This window comes from Callospermophilus lateralis, chromosome 3 (genome assembly GCF_048772815.1).
Source record: "Callospermophilus lateralis isolate mCalLat2 chromosome 3, mCalLat2.hap1, whole genome shotgun sequence".
In the NCBI taxonomy this organism is placed as follows: domain Eukaryota; kingdom Metazoa; phylum Chordata; class Mammalia; order Rodentia; family Sciuridae; genus Callospermophilus; species Callospermophilus lateralis.
In genome coordinates, this window is record NC_135307.1 from 184,124,133 (window position 1) to 184,142,383 (window position 18,251).

An 18,251-nucleotide genomic window follows, 5' to 3' on the forward strand; every position below is an offset into this window, starting at 1 on the left:
CTGCCTTGCACATTGAGGCACTGGGTTGGATCCTCAGCACCACATAAAAATAAATAAAGATATTGTGTTCATCTACAATTAAAAAACATATATTTTTAAAAAGGGTTGAGGATGTGACTCAGTGGTTAAGCAACCCTGGGTTCAATGCCTGGTGTCAAAAAAAAAAAAAGTCTTAGGATGCACTAGATACCTAAGAAATGTGCACCTAATAATAATAGCTAGCAAACAATAGTCATTACTCTGTTATTCTCATAACAAATTCCTTTTCAGACCATCATGTTTAATAAAATAGTTGCCAAAGAGGGACGATTTAATTTTTTTTTTTTTTTTTTTTTGTACTGGGGATGGAACCCCAGCGTGCTTTGCCGCTGAGCTACATCCTCAGCCCTTTTTATCTTTTATTTTAAGACAAGGTCTCACTAAGGTGCTGATCAAAGAGGAACTAAACATTAAACTCCTAGATTTTAAAGCATTCTCCTCCCACTACATGTTCACTCCACATTACCCTATGGTTTCTTGTTTTTTTAAACTGCGAAACCAAGTCACTAGTAAAGGGACACTTTGACTTTGCAAAAGTTTAGGTAAAATTCAGATTGCCAAATTTGGCACTGGCTGTTACCTGCCAGAGGTTTCCAGCCAGGTCATCAAGTTTTGGTCCTTCCCTTCAATCCTGTGCATTTCAGGGAAGAGGGACCCCTTGTGGCCATACGTGTGTTACACAGATTTTCCTTAGGAAAGCACTTCACACTAAACAGAATTTACTAAACTTAAATGAATTGTTAACTGTTTTTAAAGACAGCTTTCACACTCTTTCTTCCTCCCCATCCTTTGTTCTTTCCCAGCTCTGTTTGCTCAGAGGCAGTCATCTCCTTCCGGTTTCCTTCTCTACTTCTCAAGCTGGGCTGTTTCCCAAGGGGCCTGTGAAGAGGGGAGGGCAAATCCAGAGTAGGAAGGGGGATTAAGTTTGGAGGCACTGAGGGCCCAGCCAAGGGAGCCTCCCTTCCCATGAACCTTTCCTGGCTGGGTCAGCAGCGCTTCCTACAAGTGAAGCCAGAATTAGACAGGCAGTCAGTGTAGATAGGTAAATTGAGTCAGGTCGGGTCAAGGAGACCAATTTTGAGTGAGTCTGGGAAGTTGGAGGCTGTCCCCTGAGGGATCTTATCAAGAACCTGCCCCTGCACCACCCTGTTGCCAAGGTAACACGTCCCAGGAATTTCCCCTCCCCACGGGAGCTATAAGGTTGTTAAAGTGTCCTGGCCTACTCCACCCTGCCCTTCCCCCTTCAGCCCACCTATTTCCCACCTTTGGGCCACACCACTGAGCATTCCTGGGCCTAGTCACGTACACAGGAAGGAGAAAGATAAGGGGGGAAAGGCAGGAGAACAAAGAAATCCTAGGACATATAAAAAGGGCAGCAAACCCCTGCATATCCTGCACTGCCTAATGTCCAACCATCAAAAAGCCATTGTCTAATTCATGGTAGCCTCCTGATTGCCCTCTAGGACCTTCCCACACTCAACAGCTGATGGTTTTAAAAGGTGAGTATCCATAACAGCTCTCTTCTCCACTCACCCTCCATCTCATTTATACTAGGAGCTAAAGCCTTTAAAGTGGCTACCAGGCCCTCCATGACCTGGCCCCACCTGCTCAAGCTACATTAATATTCTCATGGTTCCTTCTGCCAAAAATGTTCCTCTCCCAAATGTGTCCCTGTACTAAAATGTCACATTATCATTAGAAGTTTCTCTGATGACCACAAATAAAGTTGGAATCCCAACCTCCCACCTCAGACTTTCCTATGTCCTAATCCTTCTTTCCTCCATAGCAGTTACATGTGCATCAGCTTTCCTCTGCTGGGCAGAGGAAAAGTTCTCCCTGCACCTAGTAAAATGGGCCTGATGTGTTGCAGACACTTAAACTTATTTGGGTGAATGAATGACTGAAGAATGGTGAAATAAAAGCATGTGGAAATCAGGGTGCCATTCTGCAGAGTAATTTAAACAATCCCTCAATTCACAAACCAAATCCATTTTCCAGGCTGCATCAGAGAAAGTAAATAAGGTTGGTAAACAGTATCCACAAAACAAAGCCAGTACTGACATTGGCCCAATTGGGTCTGAGCAGAGTAATGCTCAACTTCAAGATTTGTGTTTTGAGAGTTCGACTGAGATAAAATGTATTCCCACAAACCTGGAATATCTAAATTTTCATTCAAATTGGACTTCAGCAGTTTTCCAAGGTCAATATTGTCCTTTTCTGTCCCTTTCACACTACCCAATATTCTTAATTCTCTGGTGATTGCTGTATTTATAGCATGAAGAAAATACAAAAACAAAACAAAACAAAAAAAACAGACCCCTGGTTTGAAAAGCAAACCAAAAGGACTTAATTCCTTTTACTTCAAGTAGTGAGCTACTTAATTACATTTTAATGGTCATATTATCCACATAGATGTAAGCTTGCAACTGAGACCCTGTCTGTAAATAAAATACAAAAAAGGCTGGGGACACTGTCAGGAGCTGCCACATAGGAGTGAGCTCGGACCCTTAGGGTATGAGACTGTGTTTCTGCTGTAGGTGGAAACAAGTGGACCTCACCTCCAATCTGTAGGGGAAGGAAGCTCTGGGAGTGGGCGTCACCCAATGAAACTGGGCTACACCCCATGAAACCCAATCCCTTGTCTCATTTGGGTGCCTTCCCCTCAATAAATAGGGTCTCAGGATTGCTCTCGCACATCCCTGATTCCTGCAAGCAAAAGGTATTTCTGTGTTGCATGCTACTTTAGCTGTTTTCTTAAGCTATTGGTGCAGCCAGCTCTTGTGAACTCAGCTGAGGTCGCCAGCCTGGCTATTGGCAATAGGAGATGGCTCAGTGGTTGAGTGCTTCTGAGTCCAATCCCCTACTCTCCAGTAAAAAAAAATAAGGTGAGAAAAAATTACTTATGGGTGGGGTAGTACTTTTACAACCAGCTTACATGGTCTCTTTGAATGGTTCTCAAATCATGATCTGGGAACCCCTGGACATCTTGAGACCATTTTAAGGAACCTGACAGGCCAAATAGTTTTTGTGGCACTAAGACATTCTCTCACGAGTATACAGTGGAGTTTACTGGAGATAAAATAATGTGATATCCCAAGAAACTGAATGCAGGAGCAGACATGAGAATTTTTCTTCTATGAAGCCAAACAAAAGATTTGCAAAAATGTAAGGTGGTGTACGCCTGTAATCCCCACAGCTGTGGAGGCTGACAGGAGGATCAAAGCCAGCCTCAGCAATAGGGAGGCACCAAGCAACTCCTAAAATAAAAAAAGGTTGGGGATGTAGTTCAGTGGTTGAGTGCCTCTGAGTTCAAATCCCGATATACCCTCCACCAAAAAAAATTGTTTTGTTAAAGCTATTTTGAATTCTAAAATGATATTTATGTTAGTTTGTAATGTCTTCATTATTTTTAAGCAATATTTAAAATTTTTATTAGTTTTAATTTCTGATAAATATTAAGCTGTAATCCACAATCTCTATAGGGTCCCAAATCTTTAAGTGTAAAGGAGAACGAAAAGTTGGAGAATTGCTGCCTTATATGTACAAAGTAGTGCATGCCTTCTGTCACCATTAAGAAATGTCAAAGCATTTAGTGCTGTCATGGCGTTTTGCTTCTTTGCTCTAATCGCAGCTTCCACACTGAAATAGAAACTAGCAGGGGTCTTCCACAAGTTCAGAGCTTTTCTAGTACTACCCCCAAGTACAAATCACCCATTTGTGAAGCCCTGACCCCACTGTCAAGAATCAACTGTACAACCAGTGGGATGTTTTAGTAAGCGGTGAAAGATTATTTTGAAATCTAAAAGTAAAAGAAATTTCTTAATGTTAACATGGCTAGAATTTTCACTAAAATTTGGCAACTATGCTTAAGATGCTGTGAATTAAAATATAAACTATGAGTATATACAAAACCCATCGTGGAAACATCTGAAAAAGATAAGGATTTGTCCTTCTGTTGAAACTGAGATTTTAAAATTATTTTTATTTTATACCAAAGTTTGGAGAGGAATGTAGGGTGGTTGACCAGAAATGTATTAAATACAGCATGTACAAAATTCTCTTTTGGGTTGCTGGCTGAGAGGACAGTTCAGAGATAATAAACATCTAGACCATTTGAAACTGAGGAATGAGACTCTACACTAAAACTGATGGCAAGAAACATGCCACATAAAAACATTAGACAGAGAAGATGCACACAAGTGTCAAATACTACATCCCCTCCCTCCAAATGAAGCAGCCCACTCCAAGCAGCTTCTTACTTGAAAAACTTCACATAGCATATTTCAGGATGAGTAAACACTAGAGGTTTATTTAGTGATGGTTACTGACTCTAAACAATATAAGGCAGACTGGCTAGTTTATTCATATTGAACCTAAACCTTAGACCTCTGGCTCAACAAAAACATAAGAAACCTGTAATGGCACATATCCTACATTAAATCAGATATGGTTTAAATCAGTCTTGTAACTTCTAATACTGCAGGCTGGCACGACAACATGACAAGTGTTTAGTTCAGTTACAAAACTGACTTTCCTTGGCTATCCAATAAAAAATAAAAAATGCTGTTTTACAAAAGGTTTTCTCATACACCCATTACTACCAGTCTCAAGAAATTACGGTTTTTTCATTCCCCATGAACACTCTAGAGGAGGGGGACTTTCTTTGATCTGTTTACCTTGATGGGTACGAAAAAACTAGAGTAAGTTTAAAGAATGAAGATTAACTGAGATGCCAAGAAAAGTTTTTATTGCAAGCACAGTGAGCAGAAAGATGTCTTCTCACACAAAGTGGCCACAAGGTCTGCCATTAACTAAATCTCTTTGACAACCCTTCATTGGTTTAAAGCATGTGAATTAGCTTCTTACTATCAGGTGTACATCATTTCTGCCATGTGGGACATTTTCTTGGGAATATACAAGTAATATTCCATGTAGCCTGATAGGTCCTCAATGGTCACATCATCCACATAGACTCGAGCTTGCTCAGAACAGGAACGGGGAGAGCCAGACAGAGTTCTGGTGTGCAGCGACTGAGAGTAGTCCTCAAGTGTGGATCTTCGTTCTGGGGCCAAGGGAGGAACATTCTGCAGGCCTGAAAAGGAATACACTTCCATATCATGCCATCTCTTACACTGGCACTCCTTGCCTATGCATGCACATGGCTTGCCCTGGTTTAGCTTGGAAACAGATTGAAAGTCAGAGAGATCGCTGGCCTTGAGACTTGTGTGGGAGACTTGGGTAGCATCACAGGAGTCTTCTGTCTTACTCTCTGATGAGAGCCTTGGAACTGAAGTTCCCAAAGGCTCAACAACTCCCCCTGTGTGATTGGCATCGAGTGAAGCAGAGCTTTCTCCTGCACTGAACTCTTTAGGAGTTGATATTCCCAGCCCACTGCTGCCATCAGGGGGGTCAGTCTGGCTTCTGTGCTTGAGCTGGCTGCTGGAAGGAGATGTTATTGTACTGCAATGTATGAACTTTGGAGGATGAAGGACAGGAGACTTAGAACGTCGACGACGCTGGGTTCTCACTGCTCCTCGTGAAGACTTCCTTGTAGACCTAAGAGAAAAATATAGAAAATGTTGGGGATACAGAACCCCCCCCACTGATTCTTTGTGACAGCTGGAAATTTACCGCCTCCCAGGTTGAATAAGTATAAAGTTATAAATTTCCCCCGAAGAAGTGTGCCTCCCTCCATTTTCAAGCTGCCTAAGTATTTGTATCTCAAAAGCCACATCATCCCCTTGTTAGTAAGCTATAGAAACAGGAGAGAAAACTGAATTATTTAGAACAAACATGTGGTGTGGAATACCTACCTTGTCTCCACCTATGTTTGTGAATCTCTGACCAAGGGGAATGGGGAAGCACCCTGCACAAATTGATGCCGAAAAGCCTAAATGTTGTGCCCTAAGCCTGAATTCAGTGCCATTTCAAGGCTAATGCTACAAATGGCCAAATAGCCATTATGCCAGTATAGTAAACAAAGCCTCAGATTTATGACTCATATCTATAATTGGTAACAACCAACAAAAAAAATAAACAAAAGGATTTAGATTCTGATGTTCTCAGATACTGGGAGAATTCTCAGACACCCTATATAAGTTAATTACTTGTACAATATTTAAAGAAAAGAACTGAGTAAAGAAAAGATGATGTGATACTGGGAAGCAAATTAGAAAAAAGAACCAAATGGGGCTTTAAAGAAATAAAAATTATATTTGGAATTAAGCTAAATGAACAGGCTAAATAATATACATAGCTAAGGAAAGAATTATTGAACTGGAAGAAAAACAGTTGTTTTTAACAGGGACCAGCAAGTTATAGCCTGTGAGTCAATTCCAGCCCCCATCTTGGTTTGTTTGGTGCTGGAAACTGAATTGAGGCCACATGCATTAAGCATGTGTTTTATCACTGAGTGACACCTCCATACCTGTTTCTGTACAGCCCATGAACACTTCTCCAGTAGGCTAACACTATGAAACATGGAGACTAGAGTACAGCGGCCCCTTAACCCCTCTATTCCCTATTGCCTGCTAGTGGGCATGTTGCAGCACTGTCCAGGGCCCACATGGGTTATCATCTACATACTGGCACTGGCTAGGCATCACAGCTCAATAATGTGACCAATGCCAGGATCTCTGTAGGAGAGATGGGCATGCTGGGATCTGGGTATCACTGAGAAAGAAAGTAAAACCAAATCTGGTGCTTCTCCCTATCCATCTGTTCCACCAGGCCCTCCTTGTCAGGCTATTCATTTCATCCTGAGACTGTCTCAACAAATGAGCACAAAGTATGTCCATGAGGCAGAATGGCCCACCCTAGGCAATAGCATGGGGCAGGAATTTTCTCTCTTAAATAAGTACCTATAGAATATCCTTGAATTTTTGTCTATTGGTCTCCAAAGCCTAATATATTTACTATAAAACCTTTAACAAAAAAAGTGTATCAGCTCCTAATCTAAAAGGTATACAGACAGATGGATATGGAAAAAATGAAAAAGTCACAAGAAATGGAAAACAAAATAAGCCTGTAGTCTCTGAAGTAAAGAAATCAGAGGATAAGTGATTTGTAAAGAGGTAATGGCTGAGATATGTTTTTAAACTGATAAAAGAAAAAAATCTATAGATATAGGAAGATTAGAAAAATAATCCATATCTAGACTCTGTAGCAAAACTGTAGAACAACAAAAACAACAGAAAGATCTTAAAAGGAGGCAGAAACAAGTCAGATTGTTTCAAAGAGAACAACAATTAGATTGAAAGAAGACTTAATGTCAACACAATGAAGCCAGAAAACTGTGAATAGTATCTTCAGGTGCCAAGAGAAAGTAAATACTTTGTGCTCATTTGCTGAGACAGTCTCAGGATGAAATGAATAGCCTGAAAGGGAGAGCCTGGTGGAACAGGTGGGTAGGGAGAAGCACCAGATTAGGTTTTACTCTCTGTCTCAATGACACTCAGATCCCAGCATGCCCATCTCTCCTATCAGGTATATCACATCTACTTTACAAAAACAAGGATGAAAAGGATATTTTCAGGAAAACCAAAGTACATTTACCAACAGCATATCATGTTATATAACCCAGGAGGCTCCGATCATAAATATCTGTCTGCATATTTATGTAGTGCTGGAAATGGAACCCAAGACTTTGTACATGGTAGGCAAGTGCTCTACCACTGAGCTATATCCTCAGCTCAGGGGGCTCTAATCAAATGCATTTTCTGTGGGGTTATGCAATCCAAGGGGCCTTTTGCTGAAGAACGGATTTTCACTAAAGGAACTACCTTACGAAGAAAGGGATCCTGTATGGAAGGTCTCAGATACAAAAAAGCAAGCAAAAAAACTATAAACATGTAGATAAACATAAACACATGTTGTCATTTTAAATAACAGTAACAAAACATAAGATTAAAATATTGAGCAGCTAAACCATGAAAGTGAGGCAATAAGAGAAAAAGAGTTCTAAAGAAGAGATTTATAGCATTAACTTTTTCGTCTTTGTTAAAAACATGCAAGATGATTAAAATTTCAAGGCTAATTACTAAAATAATAAAAACAATATATAATTTTCAAACCAGTAGATGGGTAAGTGACAGAGCGAAAAAAACAAATAAAACCCTTTATTTTTTGGAAGGTGGGAAGAGGCAAACAACATAAAGTAAAATGTCAGAAACACGTTCAAATCCACCAATAATCAAAATAAGTGTAAATGCATTAAATTCAGAAGCCAAAAAAAAAAAAAAAACCCTGTTGACAGGACTGAATACTTATGTGAAACACACCCCAAATCTGAAAGTACGAAATGATTAAAAGAATGGGAAAAGGTGGTATGCAAACACTAAAAGAAAATGGGAGCGGGGCACAGTGGCACATGCCTGTAATCCCAGCCACTCAGGAGGCTGAAGCAGGAAGATTGCAAGTTCAAAGACAGCCTGAGCAACTTGGCAAGACTCTGTCTCAATATTTTAAAAAAGTGCTGGAGATGTGGCTTAGTGGTTAAATGCTCCTGAGTTCAATCCCTGATAGGGAATAAAACAAAAACAAAACACAGGGCTAGTTAAATTAATTCCGGGCAATACGGACTTTAAGACAAAAGTCATTATTAAAACTACATAAAAGTTTCAATTCACCAGTGAAGAAAAAACTCTAAAACTTGAATGGACCTAGGTTCCATGTACCTAATAATTCCAAAACAAAGAAAGCAAAAACATAGAACTTAAGGGAAAAACAGATAAATTTACTCCAATGAGGGAGATTTCAACATACCTCTTGATAGGTCAAACTGAACAAAAAAATTGAAAAAGACTACAGTAATACATTTAAAGCCTAATTTAATGGACATAGAATTAAAAAAAAAAAAATGGAGAAAACTCATTCTTCTCAAACATACATAAAACATTTATAAAAATTGACCCTGATCAGGCCAAACAGAAAATCTTGACAAATTTACAACTAAGGTGTTTCTCTAGTCTAATTGCTGGGTGGTGGATTCTATATTGTGGCATTTCTTTTTCTGGACACTCAGGAAGGAAAGTCCCATAGTACTTTAAGGGACTGGGATAAAAATCACCTCAATAAGAAGCTCTTACCCATGCCAACTGTCTTTAGATGCACATGAGGTTTTAGGTTTGGTATCATCTGCTGCTGTTCTGACTGATGCTCTGACACTCGTGCCTTCTCCAACAGACAGCGATACTATGGACCTGAAGACAAGAACAAAGTTTACTGCTGTAGAAAACCTACAATGAGAACTTACTGCCGTCACCAACCCAAACACAACTTTTATCAATATCATTATTTTTTCTAAGTTTATGTTTCTCAAAAGTTGAGGTTGCGGCTCAGTGATAGAGTACTTGCCTAACATGTGTGAGGCACTGTGTTCGATTCTCAGCATTGCATATAAATAATGAATAAAATAAAGGTCCACTGACATAAAAAATTGGATTTGTTCTTCATTAAAAAAAAATTGCTTGGCTTTTAATATAAAGCTTTCTTCAAAACCACATTTAGAGGATCTTCAAAAGCCCATAGTTGCAAAATCATAAGCCAAGGAATGATCCTTAAGTGTAACCAACAGCAGGATATAAATAGACTTTTAGGCTGTTTATCTGGGGCAGATCAGGCCTTACATTCAGAGAGAATACTAATGACAATGGCCACTCATTTTTTGCAGGCAAACCAGAGCCCATAACTAGGTTTAGCAGCAAAATTTTTAAAAGACTCAATTTAACTTGAAAATGAACACATTTAAATGCCATAAAATTTTTAGAAAAATATTATAATTTTCATAATAAAATATTTCTCTGCGTTAAATCTTTATTTTAAAAGTATACAGGTTGGGGCTGGGACTAGGGCTCAGTGGTAGATCTCTTGCCTAGAATGTGTGAGGCGCTGGGTTCAATTTTCAGCACCGCATATAAAGAAATAAAGGTCCATCATAACTAAAATATATTTTTAAAATAAATAAAATTAAAAAAATAAAAGTGTACAGGTAACATAATAGGTTCCTAGTAAAGAAATGTAAAAGAGAAAAAAGGAGAACCATCCATAACTTCATGATCTAGAGACTACCAATACTAACATTTTTGGTATAGGTCCTTCCAGATTTAATATACACACTCAAAACATAAAACACACAAACACGCATAGCTTTTACTAAATATGCTATGGATAATAAAAATTCTTTAGAAAGAGACATTAATGTACTAAACTAAAAGGTATTCACTAAAGCATAATTTTATTTTATTTGTTTTTTACTTTTATTTTTAATTTTATTTTTCCTTGTTTTTATGCGGTGCCAGAAATTGAACCCAGTGCTTCATGCATGCTGGGCAAGCGCTCTACCAATGAGCCACAACCCTGGCCCCTAAAGCATAATTTTAAAAAAGTAACTTGGGAATAACCTAAACATTCAACAAGAGAAAAATACTGTACTATATAAATTATGGCAAAACTATACAATGAAACATTAGGAATTCATTAAAAATATACAAAGAACTGTTAATGAAATGAAAGCATATTTATATTAGAAGAAAACACGGCTAACACTTCTATACACATTATGATCTCAACTATGCAAAACACGTATATGGTATTAAGCACAGATGGTCTAGATGGTAAAATTATGATAAATTGTGACTGTTCCTTCCTTCCTTTATTAATTTTTTGTAAATTTTTCTTTAACAAACATGTTACTATTTTATACTTAGATAGAAAGGATTATGTTGTTTTGTAAAAAACATATAGACATGTGTCCTGATAAGACAAACACCATTAGGAATTGAAACCTGTTGAACAGGATCATGCTAAATTCCTGGCAAGGCCAGGTTACCTTATGAGTCAGTCTCTAAGAAGTTCCCCTTGTAAATCAGCAACAATATGAAATAACTAAAAATGTATGCTGAACTATACAAGTCTTATTCTGCTTAGTCATGCTAATGAATCACTGTTTGTTTTCTCAAGTGTTCATTGCTCCTCTTCCGATAATTTTTCTCAAGGCAGATCACATGCTACAAATACCATAATTTTCAAGCATATATTATACAGATTCTTTGCAAGATATTTTATAATGAACCAAGTAATTTTTAGCAACACTAAAATGACTCAATTTCACATTCCAATTTCTTAAAACATTAGGAAGTAAGTCTGGGCATCAAGAGATTACCTTAAAGTTTGCACATGAAGGGAATTATATATCTGTTTGTCTGTGGGTGTTTGTGTTTTCCCAGAATCTTCTTGATTTTAAAAAATTATTTCTGTACCAGCAATCACAAAGCAATACACTACAACCACAATCTAGAACTATCTGTTTTTGTGCTTTATTTCCATTTCCCAAAATGGCTTATCAAAGTATTGATACAAAATGGCAAGATGAAGTATCAGAAAAACAAGGAGAAACTTTCTTGAAGTATCACAGAAGCAAATTCGAGCACCTTATCATTTGTGGTGCAAATCTATTAGCATAAATCTCCTCATTTGGTAGGCCAAAAATAGTGCTAGCAGTAGGCAGATACCTATAATGACAAACGTTAATTTAATTTTTACTTTATGCTATTACTACATGCATTTCTTCATATTATCTTTATTTAATGTACTATACAAAGAAATGGTTAAGAGCACAAGTTCAAAGTCAGACTGTCTGGGTTCAAATCCTGGCTCCATGTGACTAGTAGAAAGTGACTTTATTTATATGAGTCTCATCAATGACATTGGTATCTAATTTTCTAAGGTGGTAATGAGGATTAAATTATGAGCATGAAGTACTTAACCCAGTGTTTTGGGGAGAGTTAAGTATTAACTATTTGTGGTGGAGTGTTCTATTCTGGTTTTTATTCATAAAAAGAAAAATTCTCATTTCCATTAAAATTTTAAGATTTCTTCTGGCTTTGGGAAAATAACTGGAGTGAAAGGTGACTTGCACAGAACATTTTGCAAAGGGTCAAATATTAACATTCAGAGAGCAGCTGGTCTGCAGGTGCTCTAATTAGTTTGGCCAAAGGGTCCAAGATTATTGATCTCAGTGACAGAACCCTACTGAATAGAGGTTTCCATAGTGATAGAGTCAGCAATCAAAGACCATGAAATCAACAATGTCTTCATAGATTACGATTGAGCCAATTACATTTAGTGAAAAATACTGTGATTCCCTTGAGATGTATCCCTGATATAATCTCTTATGGGATCTGCTTGATAAAGGGGGCCTCCTCAAAGTTAAAGAAAATCAAAACACTCAATGCTAAAGCACAAATGAGCTGATATTTTTCATATTTAACATAAGATTCTTTACTTTAGAAGTAAAACAATACTGTGCGGAATTTGGTAGAATGTTATACTATTACTACCGATTTATTCTATAAATAATAATGAATGTTGGAAAAGGAAAAGCTCTTTAAAGGGAGAGGACTATTTAAATCTAGTAAATAATTCTAATTTAAATTTAGTAAATTTAAATCTAGTAAATAATATATTAGGTTTAATTACCCTGATGCATCCACTCTTAATTTCTTGAAAGCAGTTTGTAGACTCTCCTCCTCTCCATCCTTGGCTTCGGATTTCATCGTGAAAGTTTTTGCACTACTATGGATGTTCCCGTTAATACTAAAAAAAGAAAATAAAAATAAGATGAGCAAAGTAAAAGTGGTGGGATCAAAAGGATCCCTTTTCTATCTTTGGTTGGGGACATAGCTCAGTGGTAAAACATTTGTCTAGCATGCTTGAGGCCCCAGGTTTAATGCCCAACACTGAGGGGTGTGGGGGGAGACACACACATACATATGTAAGCACACCCACACCCACACTGCTGATACCATAACTTTGGGAGAACAAAAATTATTTCTAAAAGGAAGTTTCAGTGTAAATGGATCAGGAAACTGTGGGTTCTATTTCTTAAGAAGAAACCAAATGAAATAATACATAAAATATGTATGTATTATGACAATTTAAACTGTCCAAATACTTGATGCCCAAATCCTATTAACCAGTTTTAGAAACTAGATTATCTCAGATATGTTTCAGTACACTTTTTAAAAGGGGAGAATAATCTCTCCAGTTGTAGATTCCTAGAAACCTGTAACACACTGACCTTACATCAAAAAGGCTCAAACTATAGCACTGATTCTTTAAAATGCTACTGGGCATTCATCTGGTCTAACCCTAACAATTCTAGTTAAATAAAACTTCATGGCACTTGATCGTATTTTTTTCTAAAACAATCCTTAGCCAGGTATCCACATGCATCATGAGGAAATGTCTGAGAGATATTTGTTAAAACAGGATTAGAAACTTGTTGTTGCCATTGTTAAAACAGGATTAGAAACTTATTTCAATGATTATTGATTATTCCATACTCAACTTCTTTTTCTTTAAAAATAGCTTTGAATAATGAAATCATGAAACAAGAAACAAATGAATTAGCAACTCAAAAAAAATAAGGAAAAGAACTCCTCTTAAGTTGAGAAAAAATGGGAAGTAAAACACAAATTGCTGTTCTATAGATGTGCAAAAAAGACTTCTTTTTAATCAACTAGTTTGATTAACCAAAGTTCTCCATTTCTTTTCCCTGAATTTTATATTTAAACAAAGGGGATGAAGAATTAACCAAAGCAACAAGAAACACAACAGAGACTCTGTTAATAAATTAATCTAGTGTCTAAATTAGTTTTTCACCCAGGATGAAAATTAGTACCAAATCCTGACCAAAAATTAAGCAAACCAGTATCCAGATAGAAAGAAAGGGGGGCATGGTGGGGGGGAGGGCAGCCAGCACTGACAGTATGTGCCTGTAATTCCAGCTACTCAGGAAGCAGAGATAGGAGAATCTCTGCTTCCTGAGTAGCTGGATTGGAGTTTGAGGCCAACCAGGGCAATTCAATTAGACTCTATCTCAAAATAAAATTTTTTTTTAAAGAGCTGGGGATACATTCAGTGGAAGGACACCTCTGGGTTGAATCCCCAGTTACCATAAAAACAAAAACAGAAAAAAAGTAAAACAAAAAAATTGAGAATTTCTGAAGCAAAGAATGTACTTCACCTCTTTATTTCTAATCTGGTATCCCTGACCCCATCCCCCCACCCCCCACCCCCCCCTCACCCCAGACACTCTCAGAAGGAGTAGTGTCCTCCCTATGGATCCTTGAGTCTTCTGTGATCCCATATCTGCTCATTTCTCAGGGGTGAGTTTGATGTTATTATGAGACCTCTAATATTCCAAAGGTCAAGGTGTCATAATGTTTGATAATAACATAACCATGTAGTATCAGGAGCAGAATAAAGCAGCAAGGTATCATGATTTACTATTTATTTATGTGTAGAAGTTGAACTATTTTAGGCAGATGTCTTTGAGGAAAATTGAAAACAGTCTCAGAAGAATTAGCTAGCTTTCACTGCAACTTCTTAAGACTGAAAATGTAAATATGATCTTTACACATATTTGGCTGACTTATTAAATCAATACATAAACACAAGGAAACACTGTCAATACAATTTCACATTTCACTGGTCTCTAATTCATCTTCATTTAGAGGAGAGTCCCCATAAATAGATAACAAAGTCCTAAATATCTAGGGATAGGGCTAAGCAAAGATCACATATTCTAAAATATGTGAAACTCTACAGCATCTAAAAAGATGCTATAGTAGATTGTAAACAAATTTTTTTTCTGATGCCAGAACTAAATTAAAATTTGATTTACAGTTCTCCTGGATTACTTTATGACCAAAAGCTTTGTCTATAAGCATGCACATAGTTAATAAATCATCTGAACCCAGTCTCCCCCACCAGAAGATTCCCACACAAACAATCTTGGGGTTCCTATGGAAATAAATCAGTCTAAATAAATAAATAAATAAGTACACATCACGTGTAAGTATACACTGCTGGATTCTACAGACAGAAATTCATTCCTCCCACCAATATTTCCAAAATTCCTACCATGTATGTGCTTGGCACAGGACTGGAAGGCTAGGGATAGAAGGGTCCCTGGGAACTCCATTTCTGAAAGACTAGAATCTCATTCCTGCCCTCCAGAAACTTAAAAATAAATCACTGCCTGAGCAGCTTTGCACCCAGATACGTAACTTTTAATTATAGAGTGCTGACTTAATAGCAAGGCAGGTGACCACTCTAGGTGTTAACACAAATTTAGTTAATATTCTTGTTGACATACTAAAAAAAAAATCTATTATCTAAAAACCAAAATAGGCCAAAATAAAATTTCGGTTACAGACTAAAACTTCAAGAATGAAATATTGTCTAAACTATGTTCAGACTTCCAGTATTTCAATTACTTATGTTTATTTTCTCATTTATTTTAACCCAGAGCAAAGGTGAATCTCAGGAATGACCATAAGAGAGAGATCAGAGCCTGCTTGTAATCACAAAAGGCTTACTCTGTGCTCCTCTGTATTCCTAGGTTTCCATTCACTCAAAGCCAAAAGTTGTACAACTAATTTTAGACAACAAATATAATTGGTTTGCCCATCTTCATTAATATCAAATTTATGAGAGACTATTTTCACTGCAGACTGCTGTATTTTCTTGAAGCTGAACAATCCCCAAAGAGATCAAACTTGTAAAGAAAGGCCTATCAAAAGTCATTTTGCATTTCCAGCGACTCAGAAGGACAAGACAGGAGGATCATAAATTGGTGGCCCTAAGCCACCAATTTTATTTTGAGACCCCGTCTCAAAATAAAAAATAAAGGGCTGAGGATGTAGTTCAGTGGTAAAGGGCCCCTAGGTTCAATACCAAGTACCAAAATAAAATAAAATAAAAATTTAAAAAATAATTTTGCATTGTTTTAAGCCAAATCACACCACAATTTAATTCTGCTAGAGTTCCCCCAATCTTTCAAAAATGACAAAGAAAATTCTTGTGTAAGTTCTTCCATCAAAAGAGAAAATTCCTGATTTTCTCTTTCGACGAACAGCATGCACATGATCTATTTCCATCTTTACGTTTTAACCAAGACCTCCTTAAACTTCAAGCCTAATTCTCCATTTCTAGGACCCTGAGAAGACCTGAGAACAATTAAAAAGGGATCCGCACGTAAGCGTGTCATCACAATGTTAAAAGACTTCGAAACTTTTCCTGACCACCATGGAGCCTAACTGTTCAGCAACCCTCATAGATGCAAACAACGGGTTGAAACAATCGACCCCAAAGACAAAAATCACACATCTCTCTCTGCACGACCACTCAACCCAACAATCGCAGGACTACAGCCAAAACACCACGTTAATTCGTTCCAACTAGAATCTGGGCCTGTCGCGGTTAAACAGAATCAGGAAAAGGCCACGACCTGAGGCTGGGGTCTCGGAGAAGTGTCTCGGAAAGCTGCCCCCTCGTAAGAATTCCAGGGCCGGAACCGGAGCCGAGGCGCTAGGGATGCGGGAGAAGACGGAAGCGGACCCGAGGGGCGCAGCCGACGAGAACCGGGCTCGGAGGAGAGCGGGAAAAGGCGGGAAGGGGCAAAGGGCGGCCCAGGAGGGCGAAAAGGGGAAGCTAAGGGTAGGCGGGAGACCGCGATGGAGCGGGGCGGGGACGGCGAGAGGGCAGAAAGGCGGGAAGCGGCGAGAGCGCGGAGCTCCGGCAGATCCAGACCGCCGCGGAATAGCCGGCGCCGAGAGGCGCAGGCTCAGGCCCGGCCCAAGTAGTCGGCGCCGGGAGAAGACGCTACGAGAGGTGAGCGAACCCAGAGGAAACTGCCCGCGCCCGGGCAGGACCTGGAGGCCGACACGCCGTCCCTTGGCCCCTCCCCGTCACGTCACGGCACTTACCTCCTCGCAGCTGGGGCGCTCCGGTGAACCGGTCCCGTCAGTTCAGATCGTCTCTCCCCGACCGCCGCGCCTGACTGACCCGGATCCAAACCCGCGGCAGGGGCGGCCCGCGCCTCCGGAGTCGCATTGCGCCTGCGTCATTCGGCACGCGCCCCGCCTCCTGCTCATGCCCCTCCCACCCCAGTGACTCGGCAGCGCAGTAGGCATGGCCGCGCAGGCGCGCAGTGGAGGACGCGTCTCTCCATGCCCCGCCCCGCCCCTCTCAGAAGCACGTGCGCTCGCGTCATTTCCTGTTATTCTTTTCGCTCCCACTCAGGTGCTGTGGGTTTGCTGGGGACCGACTCTTGGGGCGTGTCTGCTTCCTCTTTTCTGTCAGGTGAGTGAGTAGGCGTAACTCTTCCTAGTGGCCAAGCCGTCTTCACTTCCCGGGGGACTCTTTGTGCTTCGTCCTTCACTAGGAGTCGCCAAGGCAACGGGATTCCTCGAGGGTGAGGTCCGCGTGCGGGAGCCTTCGTGCAGACAGAGACCCTTCTGAGAGTTTGGCCAAGTCCCCTCAATGCCGGGGAATGGATCGCCTGCGAAGTCTTGGGCTCGGGCCGCAACCCTTGCCTCCTGGGATCTTTTCAGGGCCTTCTGAGAAGCGAGGAGGTATCGGTCATAGTTGTGACCAGGAATGCGAGGCCAGAATTAAAACCGAAATGCCTTCGCTTCTGATGCCTCTGTTTGATTCCAGGCAACTGCTTATTCCTCTCTGAGCCTCAGTTTCTTCGTCTAGTAAATGAGGAAGTTGGACGATATCTGTATGTGTTCTTTTTTCAGGGACTCCTTTGAGAATCTGGTGAGAACTATAGACCCTTTCGCCAGAGAAATGCACATACACACCAAAGTTTTCCACAAAGTTTAGGCAGGCCACCTACGTCGGTGATTTTTTTAGGGATCGCTAAATATTTATGATTCTGATGGTTACTCACTCAGCAGACAAGGGGGTGAGCTCTGCATCAGCTGCTGCCTCCTCCATCACCAGGACTGGTTTTGCCAATCTAGCTATGCCTCTCCTCACCTGCCTTTGCCTAGCTCCACTTCTCAAAGCTTCGTGGGAAAAGATGACTGTCCTCAAATCTGATACTTTTGACCCAATGTCACAATGGCAAAAGGTGTGACTTTTGCAGTCGAGGGGAAGAAATAAAGAATGTCCACGCTTATGCCTTTGTCAATGCTTTATTCACTCAAATCACTCAATATAATTTCACTCTATTGGTTCTTTTTTTTTTTTAATATGTGGGGGGTTTTTTAGTTGTAGGTGGACACAATAACCTTTATTTTTATGTGATGTTGAGTTTTCAAGCCAGTGCCTCACGTGAGCTAGGCAAGCGCTCTACCACTGAGCCACAACCCCAGCCCCTTTGTAGGTTCTTAATCAAGAAAATGACAATACTTAGT

The 18,251-nt window shown here is 39.5% G+C and overlaps 1 protein-coding gene and 1 long non-coding RNA gene across 2 annotated transcripts; one reads left to right on the plus strand and one right to left on the minus strand.

The window, feature by feature from the left end:
• Positions 1-4,764: 4,764 nt before the first annotated feature.
• Oser1 (oxidative stress responsive serine rich 1) lies at positions 4,765-16,932 on the minus strand. Its single transcript, XM_076849116.1, has 4 exons — positions 16,812-16,932; positions 12,517-12,633; positions 9,126-9,239; positions 4,765-5,595 (listed from the first exon to the last, which is right to left on the minus strand). The coding sequence occupies exons 2-4, from the start codon at positions 12,591-12,593 to the stop codon at positions 4,908-4,910; spliced, it is 879 nt and encodes a 292-aa protein (XP_076705231.1). The 5' UTR covers positions 12,594-12,633; positions 16,812-16,932; the 3' UTR covers positions 4,765-4,907.
• Positions 16,933-17,099: 167 nt separating this feature from the next.
• LOC143394464 (uncharacterized) lies at positions 17,100-18,013 on the plus strand. The gene is made up of 2 exons (XR_013090702.1): positions 17,100-17,187; positions 17,270-18,013. It is a non-coding gene; the product is annotated as an uncharacterized LOC143394464 (long non-coding RNA).
• The last annotated feature ends 238 nt before the right edge of the window (positions 18,014-18,251 follow it).

What these genes read in the sequence shown, in the direction of transcription:
- Oser1 (XM_076849116.1), bottom strand. Translation starts at nt 12,593, where the DNA reads ATGAAATCCGAAGCCAAGGATGGAGAGGAGGAGAGTCTACAAACTGCT. An exon ending in TTAAGAGTGGATGCATCAGG is followed by an intron (nt 9,240 to 12,516) that starts GTAATTAAACCT and finishes TCTTGTCTTCAG; the next exon opens with GTCCATAGTATCGCTGTCTG. An exon ending in TCTAAAGACAGTTGGCATGG is followed by an intron (nt 5,596 to 9,125) that starts GTAAGAGCTTCT and finishes TTTTTCTCTTAG; the next exon opens with GTCTACAAGGAAGTCTTCAC.